This window comes from Lepisosteus oculatus, chromosome 4 (assembly GCF_040954835.1).
Source record: "Lepisosteus oculatus isolate fLepOcu1 chromosome 4, fLepOcu1.hap2, whole genome shotgun sequence".
In the NCBI taxonomy this organism is placed as follows: Eukaryota; Metazoa; Chordata; class Actinopteri; order Semionotiformes; family Lepisosteidae; genus Lepisosteus; species Lepisosteus oculatus.
The window spans coordinates 12,666,133-12,684,932 of NC_090699.1; the positions used below are offsets into that span (position 1 = coordinate 12,666,133).

Genomic DNA, 18,800 nt, shown 5'->3' on the forward strand with positions numbered 1-18,800 from the left:
AGCCCCCTCTCCTGATTGGCCGGTGGCTGGGCTGCGCCCCTCGAGCCCCCTCTCCTGATTGGCCGGTGGCCGGGCCGCACCCCACGAGCCCCCTCTCCTGATTGGCCGGGCCGCACTCCTCGAGCCTCATCTCCTGATTGGCCGGGCCGCGCCCCTCGAGCCTGTTCTTCGTTAGAGAGACCCATCCTGTGCTGCGTGGTGAAGAGGGTCCCCTCTGTCTCCCAGCGTCCCCATTAACCCCCTCTGTGTCTCTCAGATGTACATCTCGCCCTCGGCAGCCATATTCCAGGGGCAGGACGAGGCCAGCCAGGGCGTGGCCATGCTGAACAACATGCGCGTGTACGGCTCCATCTTCCTGCTGCTCATGTCCCTGCTGGTCTTCGTGGGCGTCAAGTACGTCAACAAGCTGGCCTCCGTGTTCCTGGCCTGCGTCATCCTGTCGGTCCTGTCCATCTACACCGGCGCCTTCGTTTCCGCCTTCCAGCCTCCCAGCTTCCCGTAAGCCCTCGGCCCGTCTCGCTGCCTGTCTCACTGTCTGCCTGTCTATCTCTCTCTGAGTCTCTGAGTGTGTGTGTGTATTAACCTCTCTCTCAGGGTGTGTGTGTGTATTAACCTCTCTCTCAGGGTGTGTGTGTGTATTAACCTCTCTCTCAGGGTGTGTGTGTGTATTAACCTCTCTCTCTCTCAGGGTGGGTGTGTATTAACCTCTCTCAGGGTGTGTGGGTGTATTAACCCCCCTCTATCTCTCTCAGGGTGGGTGTGTATTAACCCCCCTCTATCTCTCTCAGGGTGGGTGTGTATTAACCTCTCTCTCAGGGTGTGTGGGTGTATTAACCCCCCTCTATCTCTCTCAGGGTGGGTGTGTATTAACCTCTCTCTCAGGGTGTGTGGGTGTATTAACCCCCCTCTATCTCTCTCAGGGTGGGTGTGTATTAACCTCTCTCTCAGGGTGTGTGGGTGTATTAACCCCTCTCTCTCTCAGGGTGGGTGTATATTAACCTCTCTCTCTCAGGGTGTGTGGGTGTATTAACCCCCCTCTATCTCTCTCAGGGTGGGTGTGTATTAACCTCTCTCAGGGTGTGTGGGTGTATTAACCCCCCTCTATCTCTCTCAGGGTGGGTGTGTATTAACCCCCCTCTATCTCTCTCAGGGTGGGTGTGTATTAACCTCTCTCTCAGGGTGTGTGGGTGTATTAACCCCCCTCTATCTCTCTCAGGGTGGGTGTGTATTAACCTCTCTCTCAGGGTGTGTGGGTGTATTAACCCCCCTCTATCTCTCTCAGGGTGGGTGTGTATTAACCTCTCTCTCAGGGTGTGTGGGTGTATTAACCCCTCTCTCTCTCAGGGTGGGTGTATATTAACCTCTCTCTCTCAGGGTGTGTGGGTGTATTAACCCCCCTCTATCTCTCTCAGGGTGGGTGTGTATTAACCTCTCTCTCAGGATGTGTGTGGGTGTATTAACCCCTCTCTACCTCAGGGTGGGTGTATATTAACCTCTCTCTCTCAGGGTGTGTGGGTGTATTAACCCCCCTCTACCTCAGGGTGGGTGTATATTAACCTCTCTCTCAGGGTGTGTGGGTGTATTATCCCCTCTCTCTCTCAGGGTGTGTGGGTGTATTAACCCCCCTCTATCTCTCTCAGGGTGGGTGTGTATTAACCTCTCTCTCAGGATGTGTGTGGGTGTATTAACCCCTCTCTCTCAGGGTGGGTGTGTATTAACCTCTCTCTCTCTCAGGATGTGTGTGGGTGTATTAACCCCTCTCTCTCTCTCAGGGTGTGTGGGTGTATTAACCCCCCTCTCTCTCTCAGGGTGGGTGTGTATTAACCTCTCTCTCTCTCTCTCAGGATGTGTGTGGGTGTATTAACCCCTCTCTCTCTCTCAGGATGTGTGTGGGTGTATTAACCCCTCTCTCTCTCTCAGGGTGTGTGGGTGTATTAACCCCTCTCTCTCTCTCAGGGTGTGTGGGTGTATTAACCCCTCTCTCTCTCTCAGGGTGTGTGGGTGTATTAACCCCCCTCTCTCTCTCAGGATGGGTGTGTGGGTGTATTAACCCCCCTCTCTCTCTCAGGATGGGTGTGTGGGTGTATTAACCCCCCTCTCTCTCTCAGGATGTGTGTGTGTGTGTATTAACCCCCCTCTCTCTCTCAGGATGTGTGTGTGTGTGTATTAACCCCTCTCTCTCTCAGGATGCGTGTGGGTGTATTAACCCCTCTCTCTCTCAGGGTGGGTGTATATTAACCTCTCTCTCTCAGGGTGTGTGGGTGTATTAACCCCCCTCTATCTCTCTCAGGGTGGGTGTGTATTAACCTCTCTCTCTCAGGGTGTGTGGGTGTATTAACCCCCCTCTATCTCTCTCAGGGTGGGTGTGTATTAACCTCTCTCTCAGGGTGTGTGGGTGTATTAACCCCTCTCTCTCTCAGGGTGGGTGTATATTAACCTCTCTCTCTCAGGGTGTGTGGGTGTATTAACCCCCCTCTATCTCTCTCAGGGTGGGTGTGTATTAACCTCTCTCTCAGGATGTGTGTGGGTGTATTAACCCCTCTCTCTCTCAGGGTGGGTCTATATTAACCTCTTTCTCTCAGGGTGTGTGGGTGTATTAACCCCCCTCTATCTCTCTCAGGGTGGGTGTGTATTAACCTCTCTCTCAGGATGTGTGTGTATTAACCTCTCTCTCAGGATGTGTGTGGGTGTATTAACCCCTCTCTACCTCAGGGTGGGTGTATATTAACCTCTCCCTCTCAGGGTGTGTGGGTGTATTAACCCCCCTCTACCTCAGGGTGGGTGTATATTAACCTCTCTCTCAGGGTGTGTGGGTGTATTATCCCCTCTCTCTCTCAGGGTGTGTGGGTGTATTATCCCCTCTCTCTCTCAGGGTGTGTGGGTGTATTAACCCCCCTCTATCTCTCTCAGGGTGGGTGTGTATTAACCTCTCTCTCAGGATGTGTGTGGGTGTATTAACCCCTCTCTCTCAGGGTGGGTGTGTATTAACCTCTCTCTCTCTCTCTCAGGATGTGTGTGGGTGTATTAACCCCTCTCTCTCTCTCAGGGTGTGTGGGTGTATTAACCCCCCTCTCTCTCTCAGGGTGGGTGTGTATTAACCTCTCTCTCTCTCTCTCAGGATGTGTGTGGGTGTATTAACCCCTCTCTCTCTCAGGATGTGTGTGGGTGTATTAACCCCTCTCTCTCTCTCAGGATGTGTGTGGGTGTATTAACCCCTCTCTCTCTCTCAGGGTGTGTGGGTGTATTAACCCCTCTCTCTCTCTCAGGGTGTGTGGGTGTATTAACCCCCCTCTCTCTCTCAGGATGGGTGTGTGGGTGTATTAACCCCCCTCTCTCTCTCAGGATGGGTGTGTGGATGTATTAACCCCCCTCTCTCTCTCAGGATGTGTGTGTGTGTGTATTAACCCCTCTCTCTCTCAGGATGCGTGTGGGTGTATTAACCCCTCTCTCTCTCAGGGTGGGTGTATATTAACCTCTCTCTCTCAGGGTGTGTGGGTGTATTAACCCCCCTCTATCTCTCTCAGGGTGTGTGGGTGTATTAACCCCCCTCTATCTCTCTCAGGGTGGGTGTGTATTAACCTCTCTCTCAGGGTGGGTGTGTATTAACCTCTCTCTCAGGATGTGTGTGGGTGTATTAACCCCTCTCTACCTCAGGGTGGGTGTATATTAACCTCTCTCTCTCAGGGTGTGTGGGTGTATTAACCCCCCTCTACCTCAGGGTGGGTGTATATTAACCTCTCTCTCAGGGTGTGTGGGTGTATTAACCCCCCTCTATCTCTCTCAGGGTGGGTGTGTATTAACCTCTCTCTCAGGATGTGTGTGGGTGTATTAACCCCTCTCTCTCTCAGGGTGGGTGTGTATTAACCTCTCTCTCTCAGGGTGTGTGGGTGTATTAACCCCCCTCTACCTCAGGGTGGGTGTATATTAACCTCTCTCTCAGGGTGTGTGGGTGTATTATCCCCTCTCTCTCTCAGGGTGTGTGGGTGTATTAACCCCCCTCTATCTCTCTCAGGGTGGGTGTGTATTAACCTCTCTCTCAGGATGTGTGTGGGTGTATTAACCCCTCTCTCTCAGGGTGGGTGTGTATTAACCTCTCTCTCTCTCTCTCAGGATGTGTGTGGGTGTATTAACCTCTCTCTCTCTCTCCCAGGATGTGTGTGGGTGTATTAACCCCCCTCTCTCTCTCAGGGTGTGTGGGTGTATTAACCCCCCTCTCTCTCTCAGGGTGTGTGGGTGTATTAACCCCCCTCTCTCTCTCAGGGTGTGTGGGTGTATTAACCCCCCTCTCTCTCTCAGGGTGTGTGGGTGTATTAACCCCCCTCTCTCTCTCAGGGTGTGTGGGTGTATTAACCCCCCTCTCTCTCTCAGGGTGTGTGGGTGTATTAACCCCCCTCTCTCTCTCAGGGTGTGTGGGTGTATTAACCTCTCTCTCTCTCAGGATGCGTGTGGGTGTATTAACCCCCCTCTCTCTCTCAGGGTGTGTGGGTGTATTAACCCCCCTCTCTCTCTCAGGGTGGGTGTGTATTAACCTCTCTCTCTCTCAGGATGCGTGTGGGTGTATTAACCCCCCTCTCTCTCTCAGGGTGTGTGGGTGTATTAACCCCCCTCTCTCTCTCAGGGTGGGTGTGTATTAACCTCTCTCTCTCTCAGGATGCGTGTGGGTGTATTAACCCCCCTCTCTCTCTCAGGGTGTGTGGGTGTATTAACCCCCCTCTCTCTCTCAGGGTGGGTGTGTATTAACCTCTCTCTCTCTCAGGGTGTGTGTGTATTAACCCCTCTCTCTCTCAGGGTGTGTGTGTATTAACCCCCCTCTCTCTCTCAGGATGGGTGTGTGGGTGTATTAACCCCCCTCTCTCTCTCAGGATGGGTGTGTGGGTGTATTAACCCCCCTCTCTCTCTCAGGATGCGTGTGTGTGTATTAACCCCCCTCTCTCTCTCTCTCAGGGTGTGCGGGTGGGTGTATTAATGCCCGTCTCTCTCTCTCAGGGTGGGTGTGTATTAACCTCTCTCTCTCAGGATGTGTGTGTATTAACCCCCCTCTCTCTCTCTCAGGATGCGTGTGGGTGTATTAACCCCTCTCTCTCAGGGTGTGTGTGTATTAACCCCCCTCTCTCTCTCTCTCAGGGTGTGCGGGTGGGTGTATTAATGCCCGTCTCTCTCTCTCTCAGGGTGTGCATGCTGGGTAACCGCACGCTGTTGCGCCAGAGGTTCGACGAGTGCAGCAAGACGGCGGTGCGCGAGAACGTGACCGTGCCCACGCGCCTCTGGGGGCTGTTCTGCAGCGCGGAGGAGCTCAACGCCACCTGTGACGAGTACTTCAGGCTCAGCAACGTCACCGAGATCCAGGGCATCCCGGGCCTGAGCAGCGGCGTCATCGCCGGTACGCCGCCGAGGGGGCGCGGGGTCACGCTGAGATCCGGGGTGGCGGGGACTGTGGCGCCCGGCTGGGACGTGGCCCGGACCCGCCCCGCAGGGGGCAGTGTCTTGTCAGAGCGCCTCTGAGCAGGTAGGTCCCGTCGGAGGTCGGGTGTCATGGAGACAGCCACCGTGAGGTGAACCTTTGTGGACACCAGATGGGTCACGAGAAGACAAAGCCATTCTGTCCACCTGACTGGCTGGTTGATATGATGATCTATGACGTCGAACAACGTGGCTGGGCAGCTTGTTCCCCACCCCCACCGCCCTCTGTGTAAAGAAGAGCCTCCTGTCCTGACTGGAGGAGCTCACCCAGCTGTGTCTGGAGAGAGTCCAGGGTATCGGCTTCAACAACAGGGCTGGGCAGCTTGTTCCCCACCCCCACCACCCTCTGTGTACAGAAGAGCCTCCGGCTCTCAGTTCTAACCACACTTCTGTGGTTTGCCCCTGTGTGCTCTGGGTGGTGTTTAGCTCTTTACCGTGGCTGCCAGTGGGGTTGCATTGTCAGGCCACAGGAGGTGATGGGGAGAGGACACTGCCCCCTGCTGGGCCCCGCTGTCCGCCATGGGGCTCCTGGGAACGCTATGGAAAAAGACATTTCGTTTTCCCAACCTGGGAAAGTTTTGGGGAAAAAATGCTAAACTATCCATTAAGGTTTGGAAACGTCGTGCAGTTCTTTCTGAACGGACCCAGAGTGATCATGGCTCTGTCCTGTGGTGTTGTGCGTCCGTCAGCAAGCGCTTAAGAAGAGGCTGTGGCGTTGCGGTGGCGCGTACACAGTCCCGCGGAAAATCTCCGGTGAGCCCTGAGCAAGCCTAGCGCCGGCTGAGTGTCTTCCCAGTGACCCTGAGCGAGGCCCTGAACCCCAGCTGCTCCAGGGGTGCTGTATAAATGTCTGACCCTGCGCTCTGACCCCCAGCTTCTCTCCCTGTCTGTGTGTCTCCTGGAGAGCAAGCTGGGGTCTGAGAAGAGACACATTCCTGATGAAAGAGACTGTATAGGGACAGTGAAGCAACATGATCATTACGTTATTAGAACGGCTTGTCGCCTCTACGGCCCCTCAGGTTAGCCCGCAGGGGCAGGGGCAGGGGCAGGGGCAGGGGAGGGCAGGGCAGGCCAGGGCCAGGGCCAGGGCCAGGGCCAGGGGCAGGGGCAGGGGAGGGCCAGGGGCCAGGGGCCAGGGGCCAGGGGCCAGGGGCCAGGAGCCAGGGGCCAGGGGCAGAGGCAGAGGCAGAGGCAGAGGCAGAGGCAGAGGCAGAGGCAGAGGCAGAGGCAGAGGCAGAGGCAGAGGCAGAGGCAGGGGCCAGGGGCCAGGGGCCAGGGGCAGGGGCAGGGGCGGAGGCGGGGGCCAGGGGCAGGGCAGGGGCGGGGCCAGGGGCCAGGGGCAGGGCCAGGGGCAGAACCAGGGCCAGGGGCAGGGCCAGGGGCAGGGGAGGGGCTGCTGTGGCGGCTGTCAGGCCAGCGTGCTCCTGACAGGGCGGGAGTACACCCGGGGAAGAGATCTGGAATTGTGTTGGTAGAAATGAGTGGGAGCCCTGCCGGTCGCTCTCCCTGAACACCTCCTCCTCTCTCCAGAGAACGTGTGGAGCGCCTATCTCGGCAAGGGCGAGGTCATCGAGAAGCCCTCGCTCCCCTCTCCCGACGTCCTGGCACAGCCGTCCAGCCGGATGTCCTACATCTTCGCTGACATCACTACTTCCTTCACCTTGTTGGTGGGGATCTTCTTCCCCTCTGTGACAGGTAGTGTCTCTCAGATAGTGTCCAGTCAGTCAGTGTGTCTGTATGAACCCCTCTCTCTCAGTGCAGTGTTAATGTACTGGAGTGTCCAGTCAGTCAGTGTGTCTGTATGAACCCCTCTCTCTCAGTGCAGTGTTAATGTACTGGAGTGTCCAGTCAGTCAGTGTGTCTGTATGAACCCCTCTCTCTCAGTGCAGTGTTAATGTACTGGAGTGTCCAGTCAGTGTGTCTGTATGAACCCCTCTCTCTCAGTGCAGTGTTAATGTACTGGAGTGTCCAGTCAGTCAGTGTGTCTGTATGAACCCCTCTCTCTCAGTGCAGTGTTAATGTACTGGAGTGTCCAGTCAGTGTGTCTGTATGAACCCCTCTCTCTCAGTGCAGTGTTAATGTACTGGAGTGTCCAGTCAGTCAGTGTGTCTGTATGAACCCCTCTCTCTCAGTGCAGTGTTCATGTACTGGAGTGTCCAGTCAGTCAGTGTGTCTGTATGAACCCCTCTCTCTCAGTGCAGTGTTAATGTACTGGAGTGTCCAGTCAGTCAGTGTGTCTGTATGAACCCCTCTCTCTCAGTGCAGTGTTAATGTACTGGAGTGTCCAGTCAGTCAGTGTCTCTCTCTTGGACTCAGGGATCATGGCTGGCTCCAATCGCTCAGGTGACCTGAAGGACGCTCAGAGATCCATTCCGATCGGGACCATCCTGGCCATCCTCACCACGTCCCTCGTCTGTATCCTTCCTGGCTCGGCGCCAGTCCCTCCGTGCTTGTCCAGTGGGGTTCTGGCGTGACCGCAGTCAGTGTGTGTGCGGTCCGCAGTGCCCGTGGAGTGTGTGAGGCGCGTGCTGGTGCAGGGGGGCGCTGTGCTCAGGGCAAAGCTGTGCTCAAGTTCTGTGTTCGAGCGGCGATGTGTTTAGGCACTGTGTTCAGGAGCTATGTTCTGGGGAGGCGCTGTGTTCAGGGAGAAGCTGTGCTCAAGTGCTGTGTTCAGGGGGCACGCTGTGTTTAAGTACTTTGTTTAGGGGGGGCGCTGTGTTCGGGGGAGATGCTCTGTTTAGGTGCTGTGTTCAGGGGGGGCGCTGTGTTTAGACGCTGTGCTGTTGTTGTCCTGAGCCCTGCTGTCAGACCTCAGTAACGTGGTCCTGTTCGGCGCCTGCATCGAGGGCGTTGTGCTGAGAGACAAGTGAGTCTGTCTCTGTTCTCACCGGTCTCTCTCTCTCCCCCTGTCTCTGTGTTCTCACCTGCCTGTCTCTGTCTCTCTCTCTCCCCCTGTCTCTGTGTTCTCACCTGCCTGTCTCTGTCTCTCTCTCTCCCCCTGTCTCTGTGTTCTCACCTGCCTGTCTCTGTCTCTCTCTCTCCCCCTGTCTCTGTGTTCTCACCTGCCTGTCTCTGTCTCTCTCTGTCCCCCTGTCTCTGTGTTCTCACCTGCCTGTCTCTGTCTCTCTCTCTCCCCCTGTCTCTGTGTTCTCACCTGCCTGTCTCTGTCTCTCTCTCTCCCCCTGTCTCTGTGTTCTCACCTGCCTGTCTCTGTCTCTCTCTCTCCCCCTGTCTCTGTGTTCTCACCTGCCTGTCTCTGTCTCTCTCTCCCCCTCCCTGTCTCTGTGTTCTCACCTACCGGTCTGTCTGTCCCCCTCCCTGTCTCTGTGTTCTCACCTATCGGTCTGTCTGTCCCCCTCCCTGTCTCTGTGTTCTCACCTATCTGTCTGTCTCTCCCCCTCCCTGTCTCTGTGTTCTCACCTATCTGTCTGTCTGTCCCCCTCCCTGTCTCTGTGTTCTCACCTATCTGTCTGTCTCTCCCCCTCCCTGTCTCTGTGTTCTCACCTATCTGTCTGTCTCTCCCCCTCCCTGTCTCTGTGTTCTCACCTATCTGTCTGTCTCTCCCCCTCCCTGTCTCTGTGTTCTCACCTACCGGTCTGTCTATCTATCTGTCTGTCTGTCTCTGTGTTCTCACCTACCTGTCTGTCTATCTGTCTGTCTGTCTCTCTCTCCCCCTGTCTCTGTGTTCTCACCGGTCTGTCTGTCTCTAAGGCCCTCTGCTTCACTGCCCCTGCTGTCTTGCTGTCTCGCTGTCAATACCCTTGTTGACCCTCTCCCCTGTCTCCTGTGGGCCTCTCTGACTCTGTTGCCCGTGTCGACCCTCAGGTTCGGCGACTCTGTCCAGGGGAACCTGGTTGTGGGGACCCTGTCCTGGCCGTCCCCTTGGGTGATCGTGATCGGCTCCTTCTTCTCCACCTGCGGCGCTGGGCTGCAGTCCCTGACCGGGGCTCCCCGCCTGCTGCAGGCCATCGCCAAGGACAACATCATCCCCTTCCTGCGGGTGCGTGTCTGTCTCACTCACACACTCCACACCATCCCCTCCCCGGGAGCGTCTCCCTATCACTGTCACTCCCACACTCCACACCATCCCCTCCCTGAGAGTGTCTCCCTCACTGTCGCTCCCACACTCCACACCATCCCCTCCCCGAGAGCGTCTCCCCATCACTGTCACTCCCAAACTCCACACCATCCCCTCCCCGAGAGCGTCTCCCTATCACTGTCACTCCCACACTCCACACCATCCCCTCCCCGAGAGCGTCTCCCCATCACGGTCACTCCCACACTCCACACCATCCCCTCCCCGAGAGCGTCTCCCTATCACTGTCACTCCCACACTCCACACCATCCCCTCCCCGAGAGCGTCTCCCCATCACTGTCACTCCCACACTCCACACCATCCCCTCCCCGAGAGCGTCTCCCCATCACGGTCACTCCCACACTCCACACCATCCCCTCCCCGAGAGCGTCTCCCTCACTGTCACTCCCACACTCCACACCATCCCCTCCCTGAGAGTGTCTCCCTCACTGTCGCTCCCACACTCCACACCATCCCCTCCCCGAGAGCGTCTCCCCATCACTGTCACTCCCACACTCCACACCATCCCCTCCCTGAGAGCGTCTCCCCATCACTGTCACTCCCACACTCCACACCATCCCCTCCCTGAGAGCGTCTCCCCATCACTGTCACTCCCACACTCCACACCATCCCCTCCCCGAGAGCGTCTCCCCATCACTGTCACTCCCACACTCCACACCATCCCCTCCCCGAGAGCGTCTCCCTCACTGTCACTCCCACACTCCACACCATCCCCTCCCTGAGAGCGTCTCCCTATCACTGTCACTCCCACACTCCACACCATCCCCTCCCCGAGAGCGTCTCCCTCACTGTCACTCCCACACTCCACACCATCCCCTCCCCGAGAGCGTCTCCCCATCACTGTCACTCCCACACTCCACACCATCCCCTCCCCGAGAGCGTCTCCCCATCACTGTCACTCCCACACTCCACACCATCCCCTCCCCGAGAGCGTCTCCCCATCACTCCCACACTCCACACCATCCCCTCCCCGAGAGCGTCTCCCCATCACTGTCACTCCCACACTCCACACCATCCCCTCCCCGAGAGCGTCTCCCTCACTGTCACTCCCACACTCCACACCATCCCCTCCCCGAGAGCGTCTCCCCATCACTGTCACTCCCACACTCCACACCATCCCCTCCCCGGGAGCGTCTCCCTCACTGTCACTCCCACACTCCACACCATCCCCTCCCCGAGAGTGTCTCCCCATCACTGTCACTCCCACACTCCACACCATCCCCTCCCCGAGAGCGTCTCCCTCACTGTCACTCCCACACTCCACACCATCCCCTCCCCGAGAGCGTCTCCCCATCACTGTCACTCCCACACTCCACACCATCCCCTCCCCGAGAGCGTCTCCCCATCACTCCCACACTCCACACCATCCCCTCCCCGAGAGCGTCTCCCCATCACTGTCACTCCCACACTCCACACCATCCCCTCCCCGAGAGCGTCTCCCCATCACTGTCACTCCCACACTCCACACCATCCCCTCCCCGAGAGCGTCTCCCCATCACTGTCACTCCCACACTCCACACCATCCCCTCCCCGAGAGCGTCTCCCCATCACTGTCACTCCCACACTCCACACCATCCCCTCCCCGAGAGTGTCTCCCCATCACTGTCACTCCCACACTCCACACCATCCCCTCCCCGAGAGCGTCTCCCTCACTGTCACTCCCACACTCCACACCATCCCCTCCCCGAGAGCGTCTCCCCATCACTGTCACTCCCACACTCCACACCATCCCCTCCCCGAGAGCGTCTCCCTCACTGTCACTCCCACACTCCACACCATCCCCTCCCCGAGAGCGTCTCCCCATCACTGTCACTCCCACACTCCACACCATCCCCTCCCTGAGAGTGTCTCCCCATCACTGTCACTCCAACACTCCACACCATCCCCTCCCCGAGAGCGTCTCCCCATCACTGTCACTCCCACACTCCACACCATCCCCTCCCCGAGAGCGTCTCCCCATCACTGTCACTCCCACACTCCACACCATCCCCTCCCCGAGAGCGTCTCCCTCACTGTCACTCCCACACTCCACACCATCCCCTCCCCGGGAGCGTCTCCCCATCACTCCCACACTCCACACCATCCCCTCCCCGAGAGCGTCTCCCTATCACTGTCACTCCCACACTCCACACCATCCCCTCCCCGAGAGCGTCTCCCTCACTGTCACTCCCACACTCCACACCATCCCCTCCCTGAGAGCGTCTCCCTCACTGTCACTCCCACACTCCACACCATCCCCTCCCCGAGAGTGTCTCCCTCACTGTCACTCCCACACTCCACACCATCCCCTCCCTGAGAGCGTCTCCCCATCACTGTCACTCCAACACTCCACACCATCCCCTCCCCGAGAGCGTCTCCCCATCACTGTCACTCCCACACTCCACACCATCCCCTCCCCGAGAGCGTCTCCCTCACTGTCACTCCCACACTCCACACCATCCCCTCCCCGGGAGCGTCTCCCCATCACTCCCACACTCCACACCATCCCCTCCCCGGGAGCGTCTCCCCATCACTGTCACTCCCACACTCCACACCATCCCCTCCCCGAGAGCGTCTCCCTCACTGTCACTCCCACACTCCACACCATCCCCTCCCCGAGAGCGTCTCCCCATCACTGTTGCCCCCACAGTCAGACCAGTGCAGTGGTCACTGCCCCCGGTGATGGGCTCTGACTCTTTGCTGCCCGTGTGTCCGGCTCACAGGTGTTCGGCCATGGGAAGGCCAACGGGGAGCCCACCTGGGCCCTGCTGCTGACCGCCCTGATCGCAGAGCTGGGCATCCTGATCGCCTCGCTGGACCTGGTGGCCCCCATCCTGTCCATGTGAGTCACTGAGGACTGTGTGTACTCTGTCCATATTAACCCCTCTCTCTCAGTGCAGTGTTAATGTACTGGAGTGTCCAGTCAGTCAGTGTGTCTGTATGAACCCCTCTCTCTCAGTGCAGTGTTAATGTACTGGAGTGTCCAGTCAGTGTGTCTGTATGAACCCCTCTCTCTCAGTGCAGTGTTAATGTACTGGAGTGTCCAGTCAGTCAGTGTGTCTGTATGAACCCCTCTCTCTCAGTGCAGTGTTAATGTACTGTAGTGTCCAGTCAGTGTGTCTGTATGAACCCCTCTCTCTCAGTGCAGTGTTAATGTACTGGAGTGTCCAGTCAGTGTGTCTGTATGAACCCCTCTCTCTCAGTGCAGTGTTAATGTACTGGAGTGTCCAGTCAGTCAGTGTGTCTGTATGAACCCCTCTCTCTCAGTGCAGTGTTAATGTACTGGAGTGTCCAGTCAGTCAGTGTGTCTGTATGAACCCCTCTCTCTCAGTGCAATGTTAATGTACTGGAGTGTCCAGTCAGTCAGTGTGTCTGTATTAACCCCTCTCTCTCAGTGCAGTGTTAATGTACTGGAGTGTCCAGTCAGTGTGTCTGTATGAACCCCTCTCTCTCAGTGCAGTGTTAATGTACTGGAGTGTCCAGTCAGTCAGTGTGTCTGTATTAACCCCTCTCTCTCAGTGCAGTGTTAATGTACTGGAGTGTCCAGTCAGTCAGTGTGTCTGTATGAACCCCTCTCTCTCAGTGCAGTGTTAATGTACTGGAGTGTCCAGTCAGTCAGTGTGTCTGTATGAACCCCTCTCTCTCAGTGCAGTGTTAATGTACTGGAGTGTCCAGTCAATGTGTCTGTATGAACCCCTCTCTCTCAGTGCAGTGTTAATGTACTGGAGTGTCCAGTCAGTCAGTGTGTCTGTATGAACCCCTCTCTCTCAGTGCAGTGTTAATGTACTGTAGTGTCCAGTCAGTCAGTGTGTCTGTATGAACCCCTCTCTCTCAGTGCAGTGTTAATGTACTGTAGTGTCCAGTCAGTCAGTGTGTCTGTATGAACCCCTCTCTCTCAGTGCAGTGTTAATGTACTGGAGTGTCCAGTCAGTCAGTGTGTCTGTATGAACCCCTCTCTCTCAGTGCAGTGTTAATGTACTGGAGTGTCCAGTCAGTCAGTGTGTCTGTATGAACCCCTCTCTCTCAGGGCAGTGTTAATGTACTGGAGTGTCCAGTCAGTCAGTGTGTCTGTATGAACCCCTCTCTCTCAGGGCAGTGTTAATGTACTGGAGTGTCCAGTCAGTCAGTGTGTCTGTATGAACCCCTCTCTCTCAGTGCAGTGTTAATGTACTGGAGTGTCCAGTCAGTCAGTGTGTCTGTATGAACCCCTCTCTCTCAGTGCAGTGTTAATGTACTGGAGTGTCCAGTCAGTCAGTGTGTCTGTATGAACCCCTCTCTCTCAGTGCAGTGTTAATGTACTGGAGTGTCCAGTCAGTCAGTGTGTCTGTATGAACCCCTCTCTCTCTCTCTCTCTCTCTCTCTCTGCAGGTTCTTCCTCATGTGTTATCTCTTTGTCAATCTGGCCTGTGCTGTTCAGACTCTGTTGAGGACGCCGAACTGGAGGCCCAGATTCTCCTACTATCACTGGTACGCCACCCGCATGCTACACACCCTCTCACACTCTCACCTTCTCTGACACTCTCTAACACACTCACACTCCTTCACACAGCCTCAGTCTCTCTGACACTCCCTCTCTCACGCCGTCATGAAGTGTCGCTCGTGTGTCTCACCAGAGGAGTGCTACTCTCAGTGTGCAGCAGGTCGTGCAGCAGGCTGGGATCTGCCTGCCTGTCTGCCGCTGTGCGGCCCCCTGCCTCTCCGTACTGCCTGTCTGTCTCTCCTGTCTGTCCCAGGACCTTGTCCTTCCTGGGGATGAGCATCTGTCTGGCCCTGATGTTCATCTCCTCCTGGTACTACGCCATCTTCGCCATGGTGATCGCCGGCATGATCTACAAGTACATCGAGTACCACGGGTAGGTAACCGCGGCAACCGACTGGCCCTCCAGGACAGCCCTGCTGCAGACACACACACTGACCCCTCCAGGACCGGGACTGGACAGCCCTGCTGCAGACACACTGACCCCTCCAGGACCAGGACTGGACAGCCCTGCTGCAGACACACTGACCCCTCCAGGACCAGGACTGGACAGCCCTGCAGCAGACACACACACTTACCCCTCCAGGACCGGGACTGGACAGCCCTGCAGCAGACACACACACTGACCCCTCCGGGACCGGGACTGGACAGCCCTGCAGCAGACACACACACTGACCCCTCCGGGACCGGGACTGGACAGCCCTGGTGCAGACACACTGACCCCTCCAGGACCAGGACTGGACAGCCCTGCTGCAGACACACTGACCCCTCCGGGACCGGGACTGGACAGCCCTGGTGCAGACACACTGACCCCTCCAGGACCAGGACTGGACAGCCCTGCAGCAGACACACACACTGACCCCTCCAGGACCGGGACTGGACAGCCCTGCAGCAGACACACACACTGACCCCTCCGGGACCGGGACTGGACAGCCCTGCTGCAGACACACACACTGACTGACCCCTCCAGGACCGGGACTGGACAGCCCTGCTGCAGACACACACACTGACTGACCCCTCCAGGACCGGGACTGGACAGCCCTGCTGCAGACACACACACTGACTGACCCCTCCAGGAGCGTGTGACTGTCTGTACTGGGGCTCCCCAGCTGCAGGATTGGGGACCCCTGGCCTCCATGAGGTGCTGTGCTTTGTGTTGCAGGGCAGAGAAGGAGTGGGGTGACGGGATCAGGGGGCTCTCTCTCAGCGCGGCCCGCTACGCCCTGCTCAGGCTTGAGGAGGGGTTGCCCCACACCAAGAACTGGAGGTACAGTGTGGACCTGTCTCTCTCAGCATGGACACTGCTGCTGTCTCACTGCTGCTCTCACTGACCTGCTGACTGATCTCTCTCGCTCTCTGTCTTGACTCTCTCTCAGACCCCAGCTGCTCGTGCTCCTGAAGCTGGATGAGGACCTGCACGTGAAGTCCCCTCGTCTGCTCACCCTGGCCTCTCAGCTCAAGGCCGGCAAGGGCCTGACCATCGTGGCCACCGTCGTCTCGGGCAACTTCCTGGACAGCTACGGCGAGGCGCTGGCGGCGGAGCAGGTCAGAGGTCACTCGCCGCCCGCGCCTGGTTCTTCCTGGGCCTCACTTCCCCTTGCTCTGGGTGTCACCCTACGCTCTGTTAGGGTCTGTACCACCCCCCTCTCTGTCTGTCTCTCTGAGCCTGTGTCAGCTGATGGGGAAGGAGTACTCACCCCTCTCTGTCTGTCTGTCTGTCTGTCTGTCTCTCAGAGCCTGTGTCAGCTGATGGGGAAGGAGTACTCACCCCTCTCTGTCTGTCTGTCTGTCTTTCAGAGCCTGTGTCAGCTGATGGGGAAGGAGTACTCATCTCTCTCTCTCTGTCTGTCTGTCTCTCTGAGCCTGTGTCAGCTGATGGGGAAGGAGTACTCATCTCTCTCTCTCTGTCTGTCTGTCTCTCTGAGCCTGTGTCAGCTGATGGGGAAGGAGTACTCATCTCTCTCTCTGTCTGTCTGTCTCTCTGAGCCTGTGTCAGCTGATGGGGAAGGAGTACTCACCCCTCTCTGTCTGTCTCTGTCTGTCTCTCAGAGCCTGTGTCAGCTGATGGGGAAGGAGTACTCATCTCTCTCTCTCTGTCTGTCTGTCTCTCTGAGCCTGTGTCAGCTGATGGGGAAGGAGTACTCATCTCTCTCTCTGTCTGTCTGTCTCTCTGAGCCTGTGTCAGCTGATGGGGAAGGAGTACTCACCCCTCTCTGTCTGTCTCTGTCTGTCTCTCAGAGCCTGTGTCAGCTGATGGGGAAGGAGTACTCACCTCTCTCTGTCTGTCTCTCAGAGCCTGTGTCAGCTGATGGGGAAGGAGTACTCACCCCTCTCTGTCTGTCTGTCTCTCAGAGCCTGTGTCAGCTGATGGGGAAGGAGTACTCATCTCTCTCTCTCTGTCTGTCTGTCTCTCTGAGCCTGTGTCAGCTGATGGGGAAGGAGTACTCATCTCTCGCTCTCTCGCTCTCTCTCAGACGCTGCGTCAGCTGATGGATAAGGAGCGGGTGAAGGGCTTCTGCCAGTGCGTTGTGGCTCAGAAGGCCCGGGAGGGGATCTGCCACCTGATCCAGTCGTGCGGGCTGGGCGGGATGCGGCACAACACGGTGGTGATGGGCTGGCCCAGCGCCTGGAGGCAGAGCGAGGACCCGCGCTCCTGGAAGACCTTCATCCGTGAGTCTGGGGGCGGCAGGCGAGGAGGGGGGGAGGGAGAGGAGAGGGGCCTGGGTTTCATCTTTCCAGTGTGTGACTCACTGGAGTCTGTATTACTGACTAATAATCTCTTTTAGGATTTAATCACCTGTGTTAGTGAGTCTTAATCTCTCTGTGTGAGGAGTGTCTCTGGGGTCTGTATTAGGGTCTGTATTAATCTCGCTGTGTGAGGAGTGTCTCTGGGTTCTCTATTAGGGCCTGTATTAATCTCTGTGTGAGGAGTGTCTCTGGGGTCTATATTAGGGCCTGTATTAATCACTGTGTGAGGAGTGTCTCTGGGGTCTGTATTAATCTCTCTGTATGAGGAGTGTCTCTGGGGTCTATATTAGGGTCTGTATTAATCTCTCTGTGTGTGGGGTGTCTCTGGGGTCTGTATTAATCTCTCTGTGTGTGGGGTGTCTCTGGGGTCTGTATTAGGGTCTGTATTAATCTCTCTGTGTGAGGAGTGTCTCTGGGTTCTGTATTAGGGTCTGTATTAATCTCTCTGTGTGAGGAGTGTCTCTGGGGTCTATATTAGGGTCTGTATTAATCTCTGAGTGAGGAGTGTCTCTGGGGTCTATATTAGGGTCTGTATTAATCTCTGTGTGAGGAGTGTCTCTGGGGTCTGTATTAGGATCCCTGTGTGTTAGTCTTTAGCTTGTCTGCAGTGATCTCGCCTGCTGTCCTCTCACGGCCCTCAGAGCTGTAGAAACGGACTCACCCGGCTCCCCCGTCTCTCCCAGACACCGTCAGGGTGACCACGGCCGCCCACCTGGCCCTGCTGGTGCCCAAGAACATCTCCCTGTTCCCCAGCAACAGTGAGCCGTGCACCGAGGGCTCCATCGACGTGTGGTGGATCGTGCACGACGGGGGCATGCTCATGCTGCTGCCCTTCCTGCTGCGCCAGCACAAGGTCAGCGCCGCGCCCCCGCCCCCGCCCGCCGCAGCTGTGCAGCTCCGCCAGGGGCCCAGTCACCTTCCTCATGTCCGGGACTGCTCCCGTCTTCCTCTCTCTCTCCCTCCTGCTCTCCGCCCCCTGTCTCTCTCTCCCCCCCTCCGACTCCAGGTGTGGAGGAAGTGCCGGATGCGGATCTTCACGGTGGCCCAGCTGGAGGACAACTCCATCCAGATGAAGAAGGACCTGGCCACCTTCCTGTACCACCTGCGCATCGAGGCCGAGGTGGAGGTGGTGGAGATGGTGAGGACCCTGGGAGAGGGGGACGAGCAGCATCCTCCGTGCGCAGAGAAAAACACCTCACAGCGGGTGCAGGGCCGAATTAGGCCAGTACCCTCTATTGATCAACATACAGAAGAGAGACATCTAATGAGGCTTATTCCGTGCTGAAACATAGTGTTTTCTTTCTTCTCTTTTCAGCATGGAATAAACATATTACTTGTTCCTTTGCAGCCTACGCATTGGCTACACCTAAAAAACAGCAACCAAAAGTCCTGCCACCACAAGGCCCTGCTGAGCCAAGAGCTGAGCCCAGAGAAGAGCCCCCTGAGCCAGCTGGTCCTGAGGCTCACTGACCTGAGCCACACCGACACCAGCCAGCCTCAGGACACCACTGCTAGAATCAAGCACATCACTGCACAGATCGACAGGAATATCTCACACACTGGGACACACACACACAACACTACCTCACCCACTGGGACACACACACAAACACGGCATAAATGCTACAGAACCCTAAACAGACAATACACACTAGCCGAATATTTGACCAAGATAAGAAACAACAAACAGAAACAGACCCTGACGAAGTACAGGCTCAGTGACCACAGCCTGGCCATAGAAACTGGACACAGACAAACCTGGCTGGTCAGAGAGGATAAACGTGCTTCCCTAAATTTACAAATCTAATCCCAGAGTTCCCACACCTGCCAGAATCACAACGGGTCCCAATCCTCCTGGGAGAGGGAGGAGGGAACTCAGTTGAATTGGCAGCCCAGTATGTGATCTCCTGTCACAGCCTGAGGAACAGTGAGTCTGTCTCTCAATAATAATAATACAGTGTGTGATCTCCTGTCACAGCCTGAGGAACAGTGAGCCTGTCTCTCAATAATAATAATACAGTGTGTGATCTCCTGTCACAG

The 18,800-nt window shown here is 56.7% G+C and overlaps 1 protein-coding gene across 2 annotated transcripts in view; it reads left to right on the forward strand.

Moving 5' to 3' along the window:
- LOC138238350 (solute carrier family 12 member 6-like) overlaps positions 1–18,800 on the forward strand; it is a 33,373-nt gene that overhangs the window by 9,920 nt on the left and 4,653 nt on the right. For both annotated transcript variants that reach the window (XM_069188703.1, XM_069188704.1), the window contains exons 8-21: positions 257–498; positions 5,169–5,380; positions 6,991–7,155; positions 7,777–7,875; positions 8,269–8,326; positions 9,286–9,460; positions 12,259–12,377; positions 13,904–14,002; positions 14,269–14,388; positions 15,175–15,279; positions 15,389–15,557; positions 16,487–16,682; positions 17,444–17,613; positions 17,767–17,898. In XM_069188703.1, the coding sequence (XP_069044804.1) occupies positions 257–498; positions 5,169–5,380; positions 6,991–7,155; positions 7,777–7,875; positions 8,269–8,326; positions 9,286–9,460; positions 12,259–12,377; positions 13,904–14,002; positions 14,269–14,388; positions 15,175–15,279; positions 15,389–15,557; positions 16,487–16,682; positions 17,444–17,613; positions 17,767–17,898 (2,061 nt within the window). The remainder of the gene's footprint in view (positions 1–256; positions 499–5,168; positions 5,381–6,990; positions 7,156–7,776; positions 7,876–8,268; positions 8,327–9,285; positions 9,461–12,258; positions 12,378–13,903; positions 14,003–14,268; positions 14,389–15,174; positions 15,280–15,388; positions 15,558–16,486; positions 16,683–17,443; positions 17,614–17,766; positions 17,899–18,800) is intronic.